The sequence below is a fragment of the Xiphias gladius genome, chromosome 6 (assembly GCF_016859285.1).
Source record: "Xiphias gladius isolate SHS-SW01 ecotype Sanya breed wild chromosome 6, ASM1685928v1, whole genome shotgun sequence".
Taxonomy (NCBI): Eukaryota; Metazoa; Chordata; class Actinopteri; order Istiophoriformes; family Xiphiidae; genus Xiphias; species Xiphias gladius.
Genome location: NC_053405.1, coordinates 19,483,697 through 19,502,543, shown reverse-complemented (window position 1 = coordinate 19,502,543; position 18,847 = coordinate 19,483,697). Strand labels below are relative to the sequence as shown.

The 18,847-nt window shown below is 41.1% G+C and overlaps 2 protein-coding genes and 1 long non-coding RNA gene across 7 annotated transcripts in view; 1 reads left to right on the top strand and 2 right to left on the bottom strand.

The window, feature by feature from the left end:
* Window positions 1–2,479, bottom strand: part of notch2 (notch receptor 2) — a 48,546-nt gene extending 46,067 nt beyond the window's left edge. For both annotated transcript variants that reach the window (XM_040128383.1, XM_040128384.1), the window contains exon 1: window positions 1,891–2,479. In XM_040128383.1, the coding sequence (XP_039984317.1) occupies window positions 1,891–1,963 (73 nt within the window). In that variant the 5' untranslated portion in view covers window positions 1,964–2,479. The remainder of the gene's footprint in view (window positions 1–1,890) is intronic.
* LOC120790640 lies at window positions 1,244–14,825 on the top strand. Of its 3 annotated transcripts, none has more exons than XR_005707568.1 (3): window positions 1,244–1,368; window positions 10,794–11,309; window positions 14,725–14,825. It is a non-coding gene; the product is annotated as an uncharacterized LOC120790640 (long non-coding RNA). The 3 variants fall into 3 exon arrangements; XR_005707566.1 differs by lacking the exon at window positions 1,244–1,368 and adding an exon at window positions 2,311–2,443; XR_005707567.1 differs by lacking the exon at window positions 1,244–1,368 and adding an exon at window positions 2,589–2,694.
* On the bottom strand, window positions 13,506–18,401 carry sec22bb (SEC22 homolog B, vesicle trafficking protein b). Of its 2 annotated transcripts, XR_005707565.1 has the most exons (6): window positions 18,152–18,401; window positions 16,219–16,328; window positions 15,839–15,999; window positions 15,084–15,230; window positions 14,639–14,875; window positions 13,506–14,548 (listed from the first exon to the last, which is right to left on the bottom strand). XR_005707565.1 is itself a non-coding variant. In XM_040128386.1 (5 exons), the coding sequence occupies exons 1-5, from the start codon at window positions 18,224–18,226 to the stop codon at window positions 14,721–14,723; spliced, it is 648 nt and encodes a 215-aa protein (XP_039984320.1). In that variant the 5' UTR covers window positions 18,227–18,401; the 3' UTR covers window positions 13,506–14,720. The 2 variants fall into 2 exon arrangements, 1 of the variants encoding a protein (XP_039984320.1); XM_040128386.1 differs by having other exon boundaries at window positions 13,506–14,875.
* Window positions 18,402–18,847: the final 446 nt, after the last annotated feature.

Below are 18,847 nucleotides of genomic sequence, written 5' to 3'. Positions count from 1 at the left end.
ATCATGTTAAAAACCATGTGAGATTTAATCAATTTACTGGCATAATTACATAAAGGCTACAGGCTACTTCTTAATGCACATTTCTCACAGCAGCCACTGACACAAATACAGTTTAAAAAATACAGCATAACAATATCATCAGTAGTGATTATATATATGCTGAGAAACACAGATTAATGAAAAAAGTCAAAGTAAGGAACACACCACATAGGATTTTCAGTTCAATTCACAAATAAATAAAGGCCTGACCCTTGAAACAGACACCGTGGCTAAAAGTCATCAATAGTTTGAATAACCATGCCAGAAAGGTCTACATAAAGCTTCAGGTAATTAAATATTACAACCAAGATGATGCAGAATCAAGGCAAATCCAACTTACCTCCATTTAAGATAGATGCAGATGAAACATTGCTAATCTCCTGGAAATTACGCATTTAAGGTTTATCATTTCTTAAATTGAGGCATTTAACACTCTTTATATTCTTTATGTTTGCAGAACAGCTTTACCATATTTTAAAATATGTAAATAACATTAACATAAGTTACAGAAAAATTAACCAGTGTACACTGTCCTGTCCAATGTACCCATTTTTTTGAATACGTGCTTTTCTGTATTTTAGTATATTTAATGATATCTCAAGCATTACCTAAATTAGAAGATATGCACTAATGGGCATAGCCTAAGTGAACTCAATGTGGTTTGAGTCGTTTTGCTGTTTTGGAAATTGCCTTGGTCGAATTAGGCCTCTATCAGGCAACACGCTGCAAATTTGTGTTACAATTTAATGATAGCATTATCTGTTGGTCTACAGGACCAACTCTCTTGTTCTTTTTTTGTTGCCATTTGGTAGTGTGAGCCACAATGCCCAGACATGTCTTTTTGCAATTTTTATATACAACAAACTTTCACTCTTCAGAGTAATTCCTTATCCAGAGTGAGCTGACCCATGGCCTTATTATTTCACACTTTAAAGCATTTACAGAGTGCACTTAAAAATCAGAGATGCAGGTTTGCAGGTTAGTGTTAAGTAATGCATGGGTAGTGCTCTGTAAAGACGAAAAACTTAAGTCAGTCCCTGAAACACTATTTTACTATCATGCTACTGGTGGATATTTGCCCTTTTACCCACATTTATTCACTCCTTCATCACTGTCAGCTCCCCTTATTCAGCAAGGCAGTCTAAACAAGTTTAAGTGTCCATTTTGAATTCTTTCTCTTGCGCTTGCTGTTCAACATCTGGGCAGCGGTGCGACTCAGCTCATACTGAAAACAGTACTAGTAGGCCTTAGTAGCCACATTAATCAGACCATAACCCCCCGACTCCAACACTAGGCGACGTTTGCTGCAGTTTAAGTGGACTTGTGGAGGTGAGCAATCAATTAGAGTCTTTTAATCTATGTGAATATGGTCCGGGCGTATTTTGGTATTAGTAATTTAACAGAAGTGGTAACCCGGACGGAAAAATACTGCTGAATAATGTAACTAAAGGTTCGCTTTACAGCGGCACATTCAACCTCTATAAAAGATGTTATATTAATATCAAAGTAACGTAACCTTAGCTATCTCGTATTTTGGATTAAAGGCCAAACGCAGCGGGAACCGAACAATCACCACAGAGTACTGTTACAATGCAGCCTATAAATGAGTCTTCCACCAAACGTCACTTGCGGGGACAGTTTTTTTGCTTTCTCAAAAGCAGCAAACTTTTTTTCAAAACCACTCACCTGGCTAGTCAGACACGAGTGTAAAGGCAGAGTGTGAAGAGATGCTATGTCTGCCCCGTGTCCCGCAGATGCAGAGGCAACAAAACGTGACCATGACAAGTTGTGAATTAGGAGAAAGAAAAACAATGCAGTTTTGTCGTAATTTTAAAAACAAAATAAACTTACCCAAAGAGAGGTGGATGAAGCAGGAGAAAAAGACTAGTGACTTGCCCGAGGAGAAACCGGGGATCTGCTCCATATTTTCTGTAAAATCCACATAAGGTCGCCAGCCCAGAGTTGAGCTGTCTCCCAGGACGGTTAGTTCTCAAAAAGTCTCGTCGGAAACGGCTAACACACAGTTAAGAGGGGAAAAAAATTACGTGTCGTGCCAAATTACAACATCTCGGTATTCTTGTACACGTGTTACTGCTCCGAGCCCTTACGTTATAACATTATAAAAAAAAATATACGTAAATGTGACTTTCTACTCAGTGACACACGGGGCCGAAGCGTCTCCCACCTCCGTACGTGTGCCACACACTGAAGCCACTGCTAGCCAAGAAACAAACACACATATCCTTCCGCTGAAGTCGGCGGGGATCTATCGTCGGGCTGAAATGATGGTAAAAACGTTTCGTTAAAGGCGGGTATCAAAATTGTGCTGGTTACCGTCTGCGGAAAAGTCTTATTACTCGATATGTCCGTTAATTCCAGCCAGGACAAAGCATAAGAAGACGCTGTAAGTTTTCTTTCTCCGTGTCCCCGCAGCGGAGGAATTTTTTCTCATTTTTCTACTTGTCGGAGCTCTGTGTGACTCAAAATTAACCCGTTCGGTGATTCTTTTCTTTTCTCCTCCCCATTTTATCACACGTTTTTTCCCGATGTGTCTTTCAACACCCACTCTCTGCTTACTTTTTTCATTACCGTAGCTATCGATCCCAGGCTATGTGGCGGGGTTCGGGTCCACAGCGTTACAGCTGCAGTTTGCAGGTAGTTTGGCCATGAAGCTCTTGACTCTGAGAGACTGGTAGAGGCAGAGAAAAAGTGGTGGGCAAAACAGAAACGTCCACCGATCCCCAAAACCAACTAAACATTTCCTATGCTCGAACCTCTATAAACGTGCATGTTTTGTTTTTTGTTTTTCTTGTTTATTGTATCGTGCAATAAAGAAGAAGGTAGAGCGTGGAGAGGTGAGTAAATCAAGGCGAGTTTCCCTGCCACCAGCTTTTAGTCAGTACCGGCGCAGTCTGTTTACCTGCAGGTTTCAGGTTGGTCAACACACTCGAGTGCAGATCGCTCAGCTTCTGCAGTAGTCAGGGTAGACAAGGGAAATGGTGTAGTAGCTGCTATTTTTGTGAGGGGGAATTTGAAAGATTTATTAATAATGTAAAGAACTGCAGAAGGAATGCAGTTTTCATAAGTTACAAATTATATTGATCTCATTCATTAAAAAAAATCATAACCAGCTAATACTATAGATTTTAATGTTGTGTTTTTAAAAAAAAAATTGGTATGATTGGAGCTAAAATGATTGGTCAATCAATAATCAATAAGTCAATCCAAAGGAAATTAATCAGCAAACATTTTGATAATTGATTGAGTAAATTTTCAAGCAAAAAAGCCAAACATTCTCAGGTCCGATCTCCTCGGGGTTCAAAATTAGCAGTTTTTCTTTTTTCATATATCATTGAAAATGGAATATTGTTGCTTGATATTTTCTCAATGAACTGAGAAAATAATCATCTGATTAATCCATAAAGTTGAAACCCCAATCATCATACAGGTTAGGTTCAATGCTCAGGTTGTCAGTAGCCTACGTAGTGAAACATTTTTTTTTTGCCTACCAGAAGAAATGTATTTTACAATAGTTTTTTTTTTTAAATCACATGATTGTGTTATTTTTCTGGAGAGGAAGCTCAACTTTAGTATGTCTTAACCACAGGAGAAACCCTTTCGTCATGCACAGACAGACACACTCACACTAGCTTTATAAACCATTACTGACCAGTAATCCCAGACTAATTATCCCTTATCAGCCTGAATGATCCAGGTGTAAATCACAGGCTCATCACAATAACAAGACCATGTCTCATCCCAGTGATTTGTTTGTCTTTACACCCCGTTAGAGAAACATTGCGGAGCCTCCCGCTGCTGCGACCGGCCCTCTGTCCTCTATTCAACCCTGCTGAAAGGCCTGGAACCAGGGGGGAGCAAATTGATCTCCTCAGGGGTCCACACTAACAATTCTTTTGTTGCTGTGGCCAATGTCAAGCTCTTGCTTTCCATGCGTGGTTGGGTGTCAGGTGCTGGCACGACAACAAACACTGTTCAGGCATTTGGTCAGATGCTGTTTTTGTTGATAAACCCTGTCTTGTGTTTGTTTTTTTATTATCTATCACCAAAACATAGGAATCCACTGTCACAGATGCGTCGCTTCCTAAGTAAACCCTGCATTTTTATTCTGTAATTTTTAAAAGATTGTAAGGTTTTAAATTCAATTCAATTCAGAATTTCTTCTACTACACTTTGATAAATCTCTTATTTCATGGTAAAACCATTGGTCATGCAAGTCAATAGTAAATCACAGCAGAGGATCACTTTGTCAGCAGCACTGTTTTCCCAATGATGTCACTCCAGATGTGGATTTCTATACTTTGGGAAAGATGGGTTGAGAAAGGGTGTGGATCTGCCTTGTGAACAGTAAACCCTGATCAGTTCCTCCATGCCACTGCACTGATGAAAGACTTCTACCACAAAAGTCTGAGGCAGTTTCAAAGAGGAAAAAAAAGCATCTGAAAGCAAAGTGTTGTGAAAGCTCAATATCACTGGTGCTTTAAATCCCTTTGAACCATCTTTGTATTAAATGCATCAACAACCCGAACTTCAGATCCCCTTTTTGAGATGACAATATCCCCTCCAGTTTATCGGGTAAAAAAAAACAGATTAAATAATTACAGTTTTGTTACAACGGAATACATTTTCAAACCACATTTAAAATCTGTTTTATTAGCAGTCTGCCATGCTGGCGGGAGAGCCGCTTTCATCAACGTTGGGGCTTTTCACACTGATTTGGAGCTCATCAGTCAGGCTGACTCCAGCTGTCGGCCTGTAGATTTATACTGCAGAACATGGTGTGTGGGGGCAGATAGTAATGACTGATTATGCTAGAGAGATTATGGGCATGGGTATGTGTGTATGTGTGTGCTCTTGTGTACTCCCCTTAACCATAAACATGCCATCTTCCCCCAACATGATAGCCATGGGAAACCAAATCAGTGCCTGTCATTCAAGAAGAACGCCACCCGGCCTTTACGTTCTAAGATGGCAGGCAGGAGAGTCAGTATGAAGTGTGTATATATGATTCCTTTCTATAATTAGTAGTGGCAGGGACTGATTCACTTTTCGTTGCCTGGCTGTGGCAGCTGATTTGCTAGCATAAACAGTTGTACATAACTGAGGTTTCTCTCTTTCATTGTTCATAGAGGATTCTATGTGCTTCAGAGACACTTTATACATACAGTTATACTTATTGCAGCATAGCATTTTGGAAACAACCCCATTCAACCTTAATGAAGTCATGTATGCCTCACTGGGATCAGGTTTAGTTAACATAAGTGTTGACAAGCAGGAATTTTGTGCTGGCTTTGTTGAGATGAGCATTCATGAAGAAGCATTGGGTGTGAAGTTTTGATGCCTTCCGTAACCCCATCAAGGCTCTTGCACATGCTGTGTGTTGAAGCATCGTCTGTCTGATGTCGTCTTTACCGTGTAAGCAGATCTTGGGGACAGGAAGCTAAAGGGGATATATTTAGGGTTGATTATCACCTGCTCCTCACTGCCCCTTTTTAACTGCTGTAAAAGAAGCGGTCTGCAGACGGCTTTACAATTGTGTTATGTGTGCCCCCTTCTGTAATAGGCTAAAAGACCTGTGGATATTTGGAGTAAAGGCTTGACTTAAATGAGGAGAGCTGGGGTGGGAGGTGGCGCTCCGCTCTGTGGCCATGACTATGATAACAAGTAGTATTTAAGACTTAAGAGCAGATCAGATCAGTTCAGTCTTAGATCTCCTTGACACAAGGACCTACAGGGATAGTTTGGCCACTAGAGCAGGGTCATCAAGATGAGAAGCCACATGGTGTCCGATTTACAGAGAGATGCAGAGCTGATACAAGAGTTTCCAAGCATTTAATCACAGTAAATCATTTTCCTGTGTGAACTTGAGGTTATATGAGTCAAATGTCAACATTGGGGCAGATAATTTGCACATAATTTACGAAAGCACAAAGATCAGCACTAAATCAGTATAATCATTTACTTGGTCAGATATGGGATAGAAAGTATATTCTGCGCAAGTTTTTTTCTCGGCCTCAGTCAAATTAAAAAATATTAAGATTAAAGCTGTGCAGAATAGCCATACATAAAAAGTGTAACTTCATTGCGTAATTATTGTATGTAGTCACTCAGAATTCATTTACTGTAACCAGACATTCCATTAAGATCACCCTAAGGTCGTCATCTGAGGTCATAATTATTTGATTAATCATCAAGCTGATGAACCATTTTGTAAACCCCCATGACTTGGCCAACAGTGTCATGTTGCAGACAGCTTGCAAAACAAGGAAGAAATGCAACGCCATCATCAGCAAATCTCATTACTTGTTGATATCCCGTGGCTTTGGCCATACAACATACGTTACACTAATGTAGCGTTTTTGCAGTGGACAGCGTCCCTGGGGAAAGCAAGGATTTTGTGAGTATGTTTGTGCGAGAAACCAGGATAGTGTGTGTGTGAGTGAATGCGTGCGTCATGGCGTTCCACAGTGGTCAAAGGTGGAGAGTCAGTCAGCGCGAGGCCCTGGTGTGACCAAGCGTGTTTTTCGGTTGAGACCTCAGCCAAGGGGTCCCTGATGAGGAGAAGAGGGGGGCTTGCAACGAGGTGGGGAAACAGGTGATGAAGGAAAGGTGCGAGGAGGTGGAGGAGGGATGTGTGTATGTGAACACATCCTGTAAGGTGACCTAGGTCTCTGGCAGGGCCAGGTGGACAGGAATGTGCTGTTGTGTGTGGATGGGATCCTCCCTTGAGTGCCCCAGCCTGCCCACCGTCACCCCACACTAGCAGGCTATTTATATTGCACTGTGGGAAAATAACGGCCCAAGCAGCGTCATCTGGGTTCTGCAAGGTTTATACTTCCTTACCCCCACACACACACACACGCCCGCACACATTCATAACACCAACACGCTTCCAAACTACGTTAGTACCAAACAACTTAAGGGCAAACTAAAGTATGTAGCCTAACTGGCATATACTGTAAGCCTTGTACACTGGCAATATCACTGCTTGCGGGTCTAAAACAGAATTCAGCTGTATTCACCTCATAGTAGGTGGTTTAGATTTGACTAAAATCTGTGAAGGGGAGCAAGTTGCTAAGGTAGAGGCAAAAGGCAAGACAATAGTTTGTAATACCCTTAAGCAATATTACCTTGGGCAATAACCAGGAAACGGATTGTGGAGGCTTGGATAGGATTTTATCCAAACGTATACACATGCACGCGCACACACACACACACACGCGCGCGCACACACACACACACACACACACACACACACACAGAACGAGCATGCACTCATTGATGCAGGATTCTCATCTATGGAAAGCATACATTCCTCAGTCCTCTGAAAATGTGCTTCTGGGAGGAATATTTTTTTTTTTTTCTGCTGCAGGAGGCAAATAGGGAGAAAAAATTAAAACAATGGTGTAAATTTTGAAACGTGTAAACATGTGAACATGCGGCACCTGCATGGATCTAACGCTACTCTTGGCTTGACTTAAAAAAAGAAGTGCAGTTCCACAAAAGACCAATTGGAGTTTATCTGTAAAGGTTTGTGTTTGTTTTTTTTTTGCCTCCTACAGCCTATAATTCAGCGAGGGAGTCACAAATTGTACGATGAATGTAATCTAACATGGAAAAAATATTGAAAAAATTCTGTTCACCAGAGTGTGGTACTGGGTCAGATTAACCAAAATGACCATATGACTCTTGTAATCTAAACCCTGAACTGTGCCCTTGATTTCACTGTTCAGTGGTGCAAAAAATATTTGACGAGGCACAAAACAGCCTCAGCCAAAGTGAAAGATGAAACACTTGTGGTTGTTGTTTAGGCCCTCTAAGGGTGGAAGTATGTTTTGATGGTGGGGCTGCTTTATTAAAGGAAGTAATAGTAGAGGACCTGAAGTTAACACCATGACCTCTGCGTGTAATCCCCCATAACAAATGTACATGTTATGTTGCTGATGATATTTGGATTTGAGAAAGGTCTCAGTGTGGGCAAATATCAACCCGGCCGGCTCCCCCCCAGGGTCACTGGAATCTTTCTCCCATACATTAACACACACAGGGACGCAGATGTATGACCACACTTGTGCACGCACCAATGCTAAAACACAAACATACAAAAATACACGCACATTAAGATCCTCTTCCATCATGCCCTTGTCCCTGAGGCCCAAGGGTCCATTAGGTCAAACCAATCTGCCACAGTCCATGATGTTTACCACACAGCCAAGTTGAGAACACCAGGGACAGGACAGAGAGGAGAAATTATACTAAAAGATAAACAGGAATCAAACAGAATATGTGGGTTGCCGTTATTGCCCAAATATAGACAATACACAAAACACAGGCAGATTAAAAAAAGGGTACATCATGGCCATGCAAGGATATAAAATAAAGAGACTTTGAATAGAATGAAACAAACTATAAATACCATCTAACACAAACATATTACGTGGATTAAGACACAGAACAAAAGAACTCAAAGTAAACATATTTTATTTCCGTGGTGTCTGTAAATTTTAACAGAAGCGACTGACAGATCATCATTGGTTATCAATTTGTATAACATATCTACCTGGTTGAGTTTTTGTCTGTCATTTTTTGCATTTTCTCCATACTCGCATACTCATAACAAGTTTCTCTGCATGTTTGCGTGCTTTACTAAACATGCTGAAAGTTACAGAGAGTGTAAAGTGAGTGTGCTCGACATATCTTCCAGGGTTACTTGTATCATAAATTCACAAGCTGCTAAAAGACAGGCATGGCTGGAATTCACACTTCAGCCCCCACTTTCTCACTGGCTCAGCTCAGCATTGTGTCAGATATGACACTATTTATAAACCAATAATGTTATCCATTTGAAGAAATGTAGAAATAAATGTGACACGCTGGGAGATTGACTCATGGCTCGGAACAAAGCATCTCTTCCAATGTGGCATACAATTATGTATGTGAATGTCTTCTGTTCCTCCTCTTTATCACTTACTGTCACATTTTTTCCCACTCTATATCCTGTTGTTGTTTATGGTATATTCTTACACACCTAAAGGGTAATTCTAGCACTCAGTATGAGATGTGGGTAAATATGTAGTGCTGGGAAAAAAAGGGGGATTTTATTACATTGGTTTTATTACTGAGTTAAAGGTCTGCTCTTTTTTAAATAGACTTGTGCAGTATTATGACAGCAAGGTGTGAAGGGTCATCATTGGTCTGTGATGAGGTGATAAAGAATACACAGAGCGCAGAGCAGGTCCAGGCCTGTGGAAAACACTCAATACTTGACCCCCCCTGTGAGAAGTTCCCCGTTCCCAGGACCCAGTGTGTACGTTTGGGGGGCAATAACTCACCGGTTCCCTTGACTTCCTCTTTCGGCCTTCTGCGTTTTATGACCGTCTCCTCTGCCATACAGCTGCTGTCTCCACAGCTTCTCTTTGCTCTGATTGGATTAGACGGAGTTTGAGGGAAGATGATGAAGGGGAAAAGACCGGGAAGCAGCTGGGATGAGGTGGGAAGCTGGTTTGATATGGGATGGAGCAAGTTTTTATCATAGCCATTACAGATGACTGATGGACACAACCTCCCTTGTGGTCCCCATCTCCCTGTATCTCCCCACCACACCACATGTGTAAAGTGTTGTGTACAGTAGGAAAGAAGACATTATGACTGAATTGCCATTTTGCTTTCACTTCATTATATATTATTTCTGTTAGAATGACCGAAAAAATTTTGAGATGTGGGAATCAGAGGCTAGGGAAAACAGTTTTCTATGTCCTTTCAAATCTGCAGGCGGAGAACGCTATGGCAATGGCGATGGCAATGTCGGTCTGCTGGTTGGTTCATCAGTTTGGTCTAGGCTGAAATATCTAGAGCAACTATTGGATAGGGATGGGTTGCCATCAAATTTGGTACAGACATTGACATTTCCCTCAAGATGAATTCTAATAACGGTGGTTATGTCCTGACCTTTGATCTAGTACTATCATCAGGACAAAATTTTTATTTGCCCATTGTAGTGGTGTGGTTTATGACAAAACAGCTACCTAATGACGTTCCAGTCAGCCTCAGATGTGAATTGTGTTTAGTGCAAATTAGATAACGTTAGTATGATAACATGCTAAACTAAGATGATGAACATGTAAACATTATACCTGCTAAACATCAGCGTGTTGGCATTGTCACTGTAACCCCGTTAGCCTGTTGGCATTAGCATTAGATGAGTACAGCCCCAGAGGTGCTAGCGTGGCTGTGGTCTGGTTTATATCAGTCTTTGTTTACCTAATTAAACTATGGTTGCTAATTTACATAATCTATCACTGTTTGTTAATCAAAGATTATTGTTAATGATATGTGGATCCTTTGCAGTTTTAATGTCATGTGCACATCATCTTGTGCAACCAGTAATAGATTTGTGACCGTTTTAAGATAACTGTGTTGGGCTAAAGTTAACGACAAACTGACCCACACTGGGTAAATTTTTAACCCAGTGATTTTTAGGGTGTTGTTTAAAATTGTACGGGTGTTTTTTTTGGGTTTTTTTTGACACATCCTGTCAGAGATTGAGGTCTAATCCCCCTTGGGGGATTAGATGAAGTTGTCAGTGTGCGCAGCAGGACATACGCCCTTCTAACATCTCTATGGTGTTGCCTACCATTAATAAGATCATATCTGTGAAGATCAGTGTACCTAGGGCGCACAGGGGGAAAATGAATGAATTTGCAACTAAGCATGCCGTCTACATTGTTTCCCCTCAGGTGCTGAAGTTGGTCTGCCAGAAACATGACTGAAACTCTCTCGCTGAGTCTGAATTTGCATGCGCGACTGTTCCACTGACTTTGAGACGAAGTGGCTGAAGATCAAGTTCAAGGTCATGTTGTTTTAATGTCTTGTGTCTTTAAGATTACACAAGACTCAGGAGTCGTATAGTGTGGGTGGATGGTCTTGTGGTTGGGTCTCTGTCTTTGACAGGAAATTTAATCAAGATAGGTTAATATGAGTTGGCAAGAATACACATCAAAGGTTTTGTTTTTGAAAACAGATACAAGTATAGAAGGCACTGCAGCCTTTCTAGCAGTCTTGGTTTGTGAGTGAGTGTGTATGTGTGTGTGTTTAAATCAGTCTGTGTGTTTAGTACATGTGCTGTATTCCTGACCCCTGATCACACAAAGTATTTTAATCCAATCAGCTTTGTTTTCACATGACTGTCACACACTCGCTGCTGCTATGGTAACCTGCAGAGGAAGGAGAGAAAGGGCTGGACGGAGAAAGGGGTAAGTTGTCCTCTCTTTAATCGCTGTGACATTTACACGCACACATATCACACATGTATTTTACACATTACTAATGTGACGCTTGACTTGCACTTATTTAGTTTTTGAGCTGGATGTACAGTATTTTTCTTACTTAAAGAAAAAACACAAACCCTGATTTTTGAAGGAAGTCTGATGACATGACATTAAAATATATGGCAGAGAAAGAAAGTCAGCCAAAAGCGGGAAATCACAAATAACAAGATGTCCATTACTTAAATAACAACAAAATTTAAAAAAAACAAAAACAAAATGATATTCAAGCATTCTTACTTTTTGTGTGTGGAAATTCAAGTTTTCAGAAAGGAATTGATTTTCCATCTGTCCCGTTTTTTTCAGCATCAAAAAGCGTATATCAGAGCTGATATAATCTGCATATTAAAGTGATAGAGGCAGTGCCTGTTCATGACAAAAATATATGTGCCAGATTGGAAACAATTCAATCCTGAAATGTCTGTGAACATTCTCAGTGATCCAGGTCATGGTATTCTGAAGGTGCTATGCGAAGGCAAATGGACTTGCTTGAAGTTCTTGACGATGTTTCGCCTCCCAGCCGAAAGGCTTATAAGTTCTCAGTCTTTCGGATGAGAGGCGAAACGTGTTCAAGAATTTCAAGCAAGTCCAGTTGCCTTCGCATAGCACTTACAGATTAACCCTGAAATAAAATTCAAAATTATATATACATACTTTTAAATATAATTGCATCATTGTAGCCTATAGCTACAAAAGAACTGTTTTGTTGCATACAGACAAAAGGCCAACTTGTTTAAATATAGGGGGAGCGGCTTTGCCGATGGTGAAAGACTTGTAGGATATGATTAAAAAATAATTTTTTCAAGTTGACACAAGACTATTTCTATACTTCTGCTGTTGGTACTGCAAATGTGCACACAGACACAAAGTGAAAAACAGAGACAGTTAATTAAAGGGAAAGTTTGTAAAAACCATGTCTCAGGTAATCAAATCGGTGTTTGCGGAAAAAATTACAAAGAGAGATGACTTAGATCCACTTCTCTTGAGAGGTGAAAAGGTTAGCATGTGCCCTGTGGTTTGTTTTTGGCATGCTACCCTCTGCTGCTTCTCATTTTTCCTCTGACATTTCCTGTTCTGCCTCAAGTTGAAGAATCAGACTGCTGCTCTTTATGCATACACTGCTAATAGTTGTTGCATTTACTGAATGTGCTAGAAGCCTGCATAAGCAACACTGCCCCCCCCCCACTCCAGAAGCTGTGGCCTATTTGTTAAGACTAACCTATGATTTGGAGCTCAGCTAACAGGACACCACTGCCAGAAGCCCAGGTTGCAAGTCATGGAGATTTTGAGCCTCCCTTTTCTGATGCATCACTGCAACAGTGAGCAAAGCACTCTACCTGCTGGTCAATAATGGTATCACTGGACTGTGTTTATGGTTGCGAACACCATGAAGTAGCATGTGGATAAAGTATTTCTGGAAAGTCAGTGTTTTAAAGCGATTGCTCTGGCAGTGACACCAACAGCCTTTGGCACTTTCCACCAAAACCTTTTGGATGTCTGAGAGAAATAACTTTTATCTAAATAATATTCTGACACATTACCCAGGAGTAACTCTTTGAGTCACTGAGTTTCTTACTCAGAATTTGGGTTTGACTGTGAGTTTTCTAGTTAATTTTCCCCCATCTTATATTTAGACTGTTTTTTTTTTCTCGGAAGTCTTCTGCATACTCTCCATTACTCAGACAGTCAAGGGAAAACCTTTCTTAAAGGTTAAATCTTCCACTGATTGACAAAGTATCATCTGAAACTCTTTTCTGTGTTAAAGTAGCAAGTTCCCTTCTTAGACAACGCCAATTAAATAACCTACTTTTGCTTCTCAATAGCCTCAGAACAGGACCATGATCATATTAACCGGCGGCAATTTGCAGTCCTGATTGTGTATTCTGCATAAATGGTTAAATCAACAGTGAGAATTTCACCCCAACTTTATAATGCAAGCATCTCAATTTGCATTTCCAGTTCAGGGACACCCTATAAACATCAGTTCAACTCAAAGTCCTCTAACAAATGATTTTATTTATAGACAGCAGACAGAACAGAAAAACAGAAGGTGTCCTTTCCAGGTGAGAGAGCGGCTGCCTTTACCATCTCTCAGCCTCCACCCACTTTTAAATCGAGTCTAGACTTGTGTAAACTTTATACAAAATAAAAGGACCCGACCAGACATCACATCTTTTTTTTTTTTTTTATGCCTGCTTACAGAAAGGTGCTGGTCCACATAGTCACGGTGCAAGAGAGCATAAAGGGAGCGTGGATACACAGTGTTCAGATCAGGTTAGGGACTGTATGAAAATTACTGGGTTGGGGAGAGGGGTTGAATCTTATATTTCACTCTTTAAAAAAGCAACACCCTCCCAAGCGTTATTAATATTTTCTTTGGGCCCTCTCATTGTCCTCTGCGTATGAGAAGGGGCATATTTATAATGCCCCTATTTTAAGGGAAAGCTGGACTATACATTTTGGGTGAGTAAAAATTAAATGACCCTCCCCTCCTCTTCCATAGGGAAAAAAAAAAAAAAAAAAAAAAAGTATCTTCACTTCCCAAAAAGAAAAAATAAATCACCCTCCCCCTTTTCTGACCACCCTTTCCCTCCTAATAATTTTTGTACAGTCCCTTACAGGGTCACTGACATCCCATGGTGGCGAAAAAAATTGGGTAAATTGGACACGGGTGAAATAGCATTTTAAAGGCTTCCATACAGCATTTTTTTTAAAAACAGTCTACTTCACTTACTGTGTCTGTGTGTGTTGTTGCTGAGCCTATTCAACTGCCCAAGAACTGATGCCATGTTTTCCAAATATTTGTAACTGTAGTACATACTGTATGTTGTCCAGGCACATCAAGCCAACACTACTATTATTATCATGTTAAGGAATGGCAATACCTATATGATGTGCTCAGGATAAAAAAAAAAAAAACGTTTGTTTTTTTTTTCTTTTTTCCTCTTCTCTGTATTATTTGGCAGTATACAAGATTTAATCAGCCACTGCTGCTGCAGTATAGTACAGCTTTGGAAACTCGTAAAGCAAGAAATTTCTTTTTCTCTTAATTTTTCCTCTGCGCTTGCACAGAAAGTCGCCTTCATAAACAAAGCAATCAATATAATGTTATTGTTATAATAAAACTATGTATGATGACACCATTTATATTGAGATCACACATCCATGGACAGGCGAGGAACATAATGGCCGATCATATGTCTGTAAAGTCTTATTAAGAGCAGGGATCCTGTTTTTAGTCGAAGGTGACAGCTTTTTTTTTTTTTAGTGTCTGCAGAGTGTGCAGCTCATTTTCCACTTCCAGTACCTCCTTCCTCTTCTTCTACTCTTCTTTCTCTCTCAGAGCCACCAAAAGCGTACATAGACAATCAGCATGATGAAAAAGACACCACCAGCTGCCAGCTTGGCATAGGTGGAGCGGGTATTCAGATACTTGGCGTCGCTCCTGTACTTCTTTGACAGGTTGGACAAGTTGCTGGCCTTGGAGTCGAGCGCTGCCGGGAGGAGAAACCAGAGTAAGAGGAGCAGGAGTTCAAAAGAAAAGAGGGAAGAGGAGAGTGAAAAAGGAGGAGGGAGAGACACAGATAAGGACAAATTCAGATACAGAAACATACCGATCACAGGCTTTTAGGATTCGGCATGAGAAACAACGTGCACACCATGCATCAGTTTGACCTGAAGACACCGGAACAGTGGACTCACCAGAGAGAGCCTCTCCTCTCTGCAGAACCTCCTCTATGTTAGCCACCATGATCCTCTGTACGTCCTGGAGCTCTGTGTTGATGCTGCCCAGGTTCCTTCTCGCTCGACTGTCAATGTATGACTTCTTGGTTTTTTGAATGTAGGTGTCTGATGAGGAAGAGACGTCAAAAGTAGAATCAGTTAAATGCATCCTGTGGAGTGTTTGCTCAAATTATGTTATTGCCAAATTAGTTGTTGATATAACTGTTGACTCTTCGGTCCACAATGCTGGTAGACTGTTATATCCGCATGTGTGCATGGTTGACGATTTCCCAATTCTGGTAAATTTAATAAAGGACATAATAAACTAAAGTTGAAGATTCACTTAATACAGAGCAGCGTGAGTTTGCTCCTACTGATTTTTTTTTTTTTTTTTTTTGGGGGGACACGAGTGACATAGTTTCTTCAAGGCATTGTGGCAAAACAGGTGACCAGTGAGCTGAAAGTGTAAATTTAGACTTTATGCAGTCGAGAGCAAAATTGGCCTGGAGGCTGTGTGGTGATTTGCCTAAAAGCTTACGAAGTGGTGTGCAAGAAAGTCTTTGCCCATAGCAACAAGCTACAGGGGCGGGGGACCCAAATCTCCAGCTGAACTGTGAGTGGAGTTGTGTTGTGGGTAATGCAGGCCTCAGGTTTTGACAAGGAATGAAAAAAAAAAAAAAAGACGATACCTCAGTAATTCAGTTAATTCAATCCAAGCTCTATTTTGTTCTTACCAAACTCAATGAAGGAGTAAGGACGGGATACTGTGGGGACCTTCTTTCCATGTTGCTCATGAAACTCTGCCTGCAGGTCTTCTAGGTAAGCAAAGGCCAGCTTCTTGGGAAAGCTGGCTTCACACAGCACAAGGTAGCACACTCCTTTCTCTATAAAATAGCTGCAGGAGGGACCGAGAGAGTGAGCAGAATGAAAACATGTAGCTGGTGGTGTGGGCACTGGGCAGAAACATGTCTTTTAGTTGGTTTTGTCACAGCTTAGCTTCACTGACATAATTACTTCAGAACTATCTAGAAACTGTCGCTGGGAAATAAGTGGTGGGTTATCTAGACTTATTTTGGCGTGCAATTCTCTCTTTGCCCGCCATACTCGTACTCACTGAAATGCCATGGAACCAGCCTCTAAAGTGCAGCGTGTGGGACTCTGGTCATTGAGCTTCCTGAAGAGCTGCTTAGCTTGACTCTGATACTGCTGAAGATCCCGACCCAACTAACCAGAAAAAAAAGGAAAAAAAGAATAACGGTTAATAAGCAACTCAGTTACATCTCACACAGAAAAAATAGTGTTTAATCGGGGCAAAAAAACTTCGCAGTTTGAGTTAACCGGCCGATTTGACTATTTAACCACCAGAAGATATATAAACTATAGTGATAAAACAGACAAAAATAGGGAGCACCTACTACTATTTCCCTTGATGGTGTGAATTTCTTTCCCTGTAGTGTGCTGAAAATAAATACGTGGTGTAAAAGAGTGCAGACAGACTCATCAGTGTGATGCTACATCTGAGACTGCAGGCAGCAAATAGCCACTCCAGCTCTTTGTGGTAAATTGTTTATGGCCAGCATTTGCCTGGTGGATGGTATTCATTTCTTGGGCGTTGGTTCTCTCTACCAAGTGACAGATTCTTTACAGCAGCACTGTAGCATCACAGAACCATGTATGTATGTCTGTATGTATGAGGTTGAAGCACAGAGCAGAGACACAACAAACCTTTTCACTTCCCTTTTTGAAAGCAAAAAAGAGAATGAGGAAAAATGTTAGACTCCTGTTGAGTAATGCTCAAACACAATAAAACAGGTTACAAATGCCAACCAATTGAACATTTCATAACATTAATGTGTGTCTTGTGTGTCCCCAGGCTTTATGGGAGTGCAATACTAAAACTGTGGAGTACCCCTTTCAGGCCCCCGCCCCCCCCCTCCCTTTTTTTTTTTGCAAAAATTATAGTAAGCACATTATTTGATGTCACTAGGAGCTTAAAAAAACATTATAAAACTTTCCTTTAAAAAAAAAAACGCTCATAGTCAGCTTTTGTTTTAGCTCGACCGATACTGGATTTTGAGACTTGTAGCATAACGATACTTGAGGGTTTTTTAAAAAAATCTATTAAGGATATATCTGCAGAAAAGCCCTTATCAAACATTTTTAACAAGTGTCTTTCAAATCTGGCTATTAATGAATTGTGACCAGGATATACACTGAGCAGGATACTTCACAGTTGAAATATAAACATGCGAGTGCTCTCTGGTGGACAAAGTATGTAATGGCAACGGCCTTTCCCAATTACCTCTTACAAATACTGTATCTTTGCCATTTATGTGCGGATACTCCTTGTTACTTAACAGCCAACATAAATACTATAACACCGATGTCTCTTTGATGAGCTGAAATTGGCTGATACAGTTTTACATGCTCTACTGAAGACAAAAAAAAGATAAACTAATGCATTTGATCAGATGTTAGATGATTTTATGATTTTATTCAGCAATTAAAACCTGATAAAGGGCACGATTCTGAGCCTTTTTTGTTTTTTGAACAGTATGTAGACACGTCTAACTGTGGACTGCAGGTTCATCAGGTTTCCGAAGACCTAAATTGAAGTGAGTTTAGGCTCAGTAAGAAGCTTCAGCTGAATACCAAGTTTCACCGAAGTTGAGCTATGATCAAATGATCTGAGACAGCCTCTGAGTAGGCTCAGGGGTGATACACAGTGAGCCCGATGTCTGAGGGATGAGTCAGTTGCTTTAGGTAAATAAAAGGCTGGCTCTGTGTGCAGATAGAGAGGGCCTCCTGCGGTCGAATTAAGTTTCATACAACAGCCACTGGTCGAGTCCCTGCGTCCTCCAGGACCCACATCTGGATCAAAATCGCCCTGATGGTCTGGGAGTCACGGCCGGCCAGCCGGTTAATGTTAGCTAACGTGTCACTACAGCATCCGGAAAACTTATAAGCGTTTCAAAGGAGAAGCCCGAATTGGCAACGGCACGGCAAGCAGCTAGCGACCGCAGAGGCACAACAGCTGAAATTTGAACCTGCTCGTCCTCCTGCATTGAGGCGGCCAGCGGCAGGCCGTCGGCCAGGCGAGCGATCATCGTCAGCAGCACCATGTCGCCCTCGTCCTCTGGTGGTTCTCCGCCGCCCCGTGAGTGTTACAGGTGACTGGTCTCAGTGTTTGACAGGCTGTAAACTGACAACACCACAGTGCTGACGCGCTGAGCTGGCCGGAAACAATGGAGCTTGTGTGTCTCAGCTAAATCCTTCCGCCCTCTTGTTAGGCGGAACCACTGACTGAATACGATGTGTGTGTTTGTGTTTTTGCTGATTACGCTTTTCATAAAGAGAAACGCCTTTTCATTTGTCTTTTCTCTGTGTCTACTTGTCTTTATTTTTAGACAGATTTTTATCAACAGGTAAATGGGACCTAGTGTCATTGATGGCAGGTTGTATCTTGCGGTTAGTGGGATGGAAGTGAGTATTTCCTACATAATTCAGATGCCTGTCATTCTTGGCACCTTTCACGTAAACAGATCTTAATGGACCGGCTGCCCAAACCTGCTCTCATCGTTTTGTTGTTGAACTTGAGCAGTGTGATACCTCGATGAAAGACGCGAAGAACAAAAAAGCTAAGAAGACGTTCAGTATCTTGAATGGATGCCATTTAATTTGAAAATGTGGATGAACCTCACGCTTACTAAATTGGGCTAATTGATTGGTAATGATTAGACCCT